Genomic DNA, 6,000 nt, shown 5'->3' with positions numbered 1-6,000 from the left:
AATTATAAACAGCTGATTATAATGTTAGTCGAAGGGTAAAAGTTATTTTAAAAAAGGTTGCAGTAATTTAATAAGTCCTGCAACTAGCTTCATTTTTTATATTTAATTGATAGGAACTGCATGCATCAAAGAAAACACATACTGAGATTTAATGTGCATAAAATGGATATTAGCATTTTAAAGAGGCAGATTAACACATTAATCCAAGTAATTTTCATATATTGCTTTTAATAAAATCTTCACAGTATAAAATTCTTAATGAGGCTAATCACAGGCATTCCATTTAGTGGGGTGATTAGGGATAACATAAAAGTATTTTTAATCAGTTTTCTAAGGCTTTTTTATTAAAAATTAAAAATTTGACTTGCATTTTTATTACTGTTTTATGTAGGAAAAAAAACTTGAAAATGCAAATAAAGCACATCGTTCAATCATGTAGGTATTAATTATTTACAAGACGTTGTCCATTGTGGAGAGATTCTTAGCCTTAGGGGGGAAATACAAAAAACAAACAGACTGAAAAGTATACAAAACTTTACAACTACAAATCAAGCGTCCTTTTCGTATAAATTATACATTAAATATGCTGTAAGAATTACAAAGATCTCATCTTTGAAGCACTATCAAGCATGTATTTACACTGGGAGAAGGAACTTCTGTAGGCAAACTTCCCTTTCATGCCTCCTAGTCATCTTTGCATTCCTTATAGACTGAACGCAGCGCATGGAGGGCTTCCACTGTTACTTTGAGCTTTCCAATTACTGCACTATCATCTTGTGAATCGAAAACTAGAAAGGAAACATCAGAAAACAGCATTAGCAATTTCATTTAATGTTTTGGTTTTGTTCTGATAATTTTCCTTAGCATTTGGACAGATGAAAAGGCACCTAGCATATGCTTAAATAAAGAGAAAGAAAAAAAAAAAAAAAAAAAAAAAAAGAAATCTTCCAGTTCAGGCACTCAGCCTACTGGAAACTGAGCATGCTAAGAACTAGAATGTACATCAATAAAAGTATTAGCGTTGGAATCAACTTTGAAATAAAGAAAACTATCTGCATGATAATTGCCTATATAAATTAATTATTTTTCACAATATGTAAATATAGATGTTCCAAACTCTATTAAAGATACATATGCATATTTATAAATAGTTTTCAGTAAAAAATATCCCGATTAATGCATTTTCTACACTGTGTGTATGACTAGTCCAAATCAGCCTGGACAGTTATTAGTATTTAAATAATAAATTGTTTTTTCCAGCTGGTGCAATGCAAAATTATTTTAATTCCAGGCTTCTATGTGTTGTAAAAATAGTGAAGTGTAGATAGAGATGGTATTTCCCCTAGACTAAACTATTTAACTACCTTCATCTTTGTGTATGTGAGTTTTAAAGTAGTATTTAAAAATTCTATTTTACAAAAATTAGCTAACATGCTTTAAAATTGCACTCTTTTACAATATGTAAATAAGCCCAGAGGGCCACAATCTCTGCTGCCATGATTAAAAACATACTGCTAACAGCCAAAAATGAGGCTCTTACCCAGTCCTGCATAAAAAGCAATGAAGCTGCCTAACATGACTCTAGAAGGAATTTGAATAAAAACAAATAATCTTGACAGCACATCTTTTCAAAGCAAAATATACAGCAGGCAAATGGCAAGGTTATGTATTTACTATATAAACCGGCATAAGTACTCTGGGACATGCATTGATACTGCACAGAATCATAGAACCATTTAGGTTGGAAAAGACCTTTAAGATCATCCAGTCCAACCATTAACCTAACATTACCAAGTCCACCACTAAAACAATTAAAGGTAAAGTAGCAACCCCATGCCTCCTGGCTTGGTGGCTGGATCATTTATAATTAAAGTAAAAACTAGGAATCATTAAGGTTGGAAAGGACCTCTAAGATCATCAGTCCAATCATCAACCCAACACCACCATGTCCACTAAACCATGTCACAAAGCGCCATGTCTACCTGTTTTTTGAACACTTCCAGGGATGGTGACTCCACCACCTCTCTGGGCAGCCTGTTCCAATGCTTGACTACACTTTCCATGAAGAAGTTTTTCCTAATATCCAACCTAAACCCCCCCTGGCGCAGCTTGAGCCCATTTCCTCTTGTCCTATCGCTTGTAACTTGGGAGAAGAGACCAACACCCACCTCGCTACAACCTCCTTTCAGGTAGTTGCAGAGAGCATGCTACAACTTCTAGGCTGCTGGGACAGCTCAGAAGAGGTTTGGAGATGGAAAAACATGGGATAAACCCTCCATCGTTTACTTTGTTGATAGAGCTATTACAGGACAGATTGGACACTATTCTCAGAGATCCAAACCATTTTGTATATCCTTGGATAAATCACTCAGTGAACTGTCAACTTAAAGAGCAGATTTCAGGGGACATTATTCTTTTTACTTATAAGAATGGTAGGATAACTGTAATGATATCAGAAGAAGAAGATAACATTAATTCTATTTTCTCAGTTCTAATATTGTCATAGTATCTCTGAGACACATTGTTGTGTGTCTTGGCTATACTCTTTTTCATACAGCCTCTTGCTTAGCCATTCACTTAATTGCTTCAAATTTCATGTAGGCCACTTCCACACAATTAGCAATGAAAGGAACAAGATATGAAAAAGATACATGCTCGCAGCCCTCAAAAAGAATGAAGGAAGTTTATGGTATCTAACTTAAGAATGATTAGATCTTCATGTGGTAGTGTCCTATGAATTTCCTTCTGCCTAGGTTTATTCTTTTTCCCTCAAATCAAAACCACCTCAGGGAATGTGTATAGTATTATTTAGGAATTCTATTTATTGTGCCATTACATTTAATTGAAGGCTGTGTCCAGATCTTAAGAACAGATCCTTTTACAATGGCTTCATCCAAGAAAATATACTGATACATTCTACTTTTGCCATGATCTGACATATATTAACATAAAATTCATTTCAATTCTCTGAACGTTCTAAGTTTTCAGAAAATATGGTTATGGGTGCAATTAAAAAAAAAAAAATCAAAACTGTACAGCATCTTCAGGGAACAGTGTGGATAGGAATAAGAATAAAAGTATTTCTATCTATTACTATCACTTTCATAGATATAATGTACATAAAGTAAAAATTAGTTCAAATGCCTTATGATTAGGGGAAGAAATGCTCGTCACAATATTGAAGTAGTTGTCATTACATAATAATGATTACCTTTTGACCGAACAACATCTAGTAACAAAACTCAGTCCTTTCTGTCATAAGTATTATCTCAGATGATGATTAGGAGTTTTAAGAGTTTTGTGAAAGGTGATTTTCAAGGGTACAAAATTATATTTATGTCACTAATCAATGTCATCAAATGGGAATTATGACAAAATGGGAATTATGACTATGGGAATTATCCAGAACAAAAACAATTTTCCAGTGAGAGACTATGAAATACCTTTTTGGAGGAGATGTGCTTTTGTCCAACTACTTGGAGAAAAATTATTGGTGGAGAAAATATTAAGTGGTTCAGCCACAGTAAGAAGTGCATCAAATCGTACATTATTTTTCCACGGGAATGGAAATTTGATTCTTCTTAGAATTTTCCTTATCATGTTCCTGGAACTTTGATGCATACTTTGAGTATTTTAGCTACAGCATGGATGCAAATCATGCATGATAATGGAAATGGATAAGAAAACCTATTTCTTTCCCTCACTACTCAGCTCCCCATCATTCAAGGTATGGTAATTAGACACAGCCGTAGAAGTAGCAAAGTCACATCAGCTTGGCATTCTACTAGGGCTAACTAGAATTCTTGCTATTGCAAAGAGTACCTCATGAACATGTGTGCACTGCATCTAGTGATCAAGCTGGTTCACTTACCATTATAGGAGTGTAACCATTTTAAAGCAGATATACTCTCAGCTTCTTCACTGAGCTTTATCACAATGGGGAGGATGGAGAGGAACAGGTATGGAGAAAAATGCGCCATTGATAACCATGTCCCTGCTACCCTGGGGAGCAGGAAAGTCTAAGCGAGGAGAATATTTTTGTTCACTGTCTATGAAAGGACTCAGTAGCCTTCTCAAGTCTTCTTATCAGCATTATAAAAATGCTGTTGTAAGACCCAGGAAACATTAGATTCCACACCTCCTACTCACCTCACCTTGCTTGAATGAGTCACAGTGAAAGTTCAGTCACAGTCTGTTACAGAAGGATGCTTAGTATAAACTGATACCTAACGAAAGTCACCAGTATTTCATATTGTCTCAGATACAGGTTTCACATGGAGGACACAAGCTTGAGGTACTCTGGAGGTTGTAACATAACTTCAAATAAGATAGAGATGTGAGCAATATAGAATTACTGACAAATTTTAATAACAAAATATATATTTATAGTCTTACTGGCATGAAGTATATTGTACAAAATAGAGAATTATAGCAAGTGGGCACATCCTGAAAGTTCTTTGATTTTATAAACTAATTACTGTGAGCTGGGAATGCTGTTTGGTTTTGATTTGATTTTTTTAAACAGATTTTAAGGAATAACAATAGTACACAGTTTTTGCAAACAAATGTGGAAGCCATTAGTTAATATTAAAAAATTTCTTAGTGACACAATGTCAAAGAAGTACTTGCACAGTAAAGCTTGCAGAGAAAAGCAGAAATTCAACAAATAATTTTTAGGTTACAAAAGTTACAAGAAAGTAATCTCTAAAACTTACCATCAATATCTTGCTCAATGATATCTGTTTGCTTCTGGAATATCTCTCTCAAACTGACATAAGCAAAACCAATATCTTCACATTCAAGATCCTGTTCATCTTCTGGGGGATCACTGACCACTGTAAATCGTAGGCTAAGCATAAAAAAAAAAAACAAAACAAAACACAAACAAAAAACCACCAAAACTATTTTACATTCAAAAAAGGTTGAAAATTAACTAAAACAAACAGAAAAAAAAAGGCAAAACCCACTCTATTTTACCACTTAAGTATAAACCAGAACTTTTTATCAATTATATTCAACATTTTCCATGTTGAGTCTGAGACCCTTGCTTTTAAATCTTCCTTCCTTCTTTAGCATTATTTAGCAGTACTAGAAGGACAGAGAGGTTGTAACCACAGACCTGCAGGCTTATAGAATTGTTTCATTCTCCCCCTGCCTCCACCACCACCACCCTGTGGCACAATTCTTGTTCATATGGCAGTGACAGGCAGAATAGTCTAAGGATTAAAGACTTCACATTTGAAACTTGCTCAGCTGCTGAATCAACTGTTCAAGTCACTTAATTTCTTTATATTTACCCCCCATAGGTAAAAATCAAGATTGTATCTATGTACTTTGAGGCTTTTATAGCAAAATTCATTTATATAAAATATTTAAAAATATAGTCAGGGGGTTTTTTTGGTGCATTTTTTTTGTTTTCAATTTTTACTGTGTTGACCATACCATGCAAATTATTTGATGTGAAGAAATAAAAACAATTCATAAGCAATAATGGAAGGTTTATATTAAAAGTAATTATGTTTTGTTGGTTAAAAACCTTTTAATACCATAAACTGTTAAAAAAGTTCAACTATTTTCATTCAGTCAGGCCACATAAGATGAACCTCTATGATTATTTCAGCTTTGATGTGGAGCATGCTTATGAAGTAAAACTTTTCAGTTGTCCCTAGTTATCGTGCTTTATTTGCATAGTAGTCTTGGAACACATTAATTGGATTCCTGTTGGACTGGACCAAACTGAAGACGTGCTCCAGTACCTACCCCTAATGCACTCCACTGCAACAGACATTCATTCAGTCAGTAGGATCAACTAGCCTTCTGAATTCTCAAAATCATCCTAAAAATCTATGTACTATATACTAAAAATCTACCAGACCATTAGCAACAACTGCTTCGCACTAGAGATTCTCTGGTCTGCACCACTTGATAATTTAGATGTAGTCTTAGTAAATTTTAAGCCATGCATTTTCTTGGCCTTACGCTGAGTGGTGTGGGAGACAT

At 34.3% G+C, this 6,000-nt stretch overlaps 1 protein-coding gene across 2 annotated transcripts in view; it reads right to left on the bottom strand.

The window, feature by feature from the left end:
- Window positions 1–208: 208 nt before the first annotated feature.
- The window catches only part of RPGRIP1L (RPGRIP1 like), an 81,943-nt gene continuing 76,151 nt past the window's right edge, over window positions 209–6,000 (bottom strand). For both annotated transcript variants that reach the window (XM_075715207.1, XM_075715208.1), the window contains exons 25-26: window positions 4,716–4,849; window positions 209–788 (exon numbers count right to left, since the gene is read on the bottom strand). In XM_075715207.1, the coding sequence (XP_075571322.1) occupies window positions 685–788; window positions 4,716–4,849 (238 nt within the window). In that variant the 3' untranslated portion in view covers window positions 209–684. The remainder of the gene's footprint in view (window positions 789–4,715; window positions 4,850–6,000) is intronic.

The sequence above is a fragment of the Pelecanus crispus genome, chromosome 8 (assembly GCF_030463565.1).
Source record: "Pelecanus crispus isolate bPelCri1 chromosome 8, bPelCri1.pri, whole genome shotgun sequence".
Lineage (NCBI taxonomy): Eukaryota > Metazoa > Chordata > Aves > Pelecaniformes > Pelecanidae > Pelecanus > Pelecanus crispus.
This window is presented reverse-complemented; position numbering and strand designations above follow the sequence as displayed.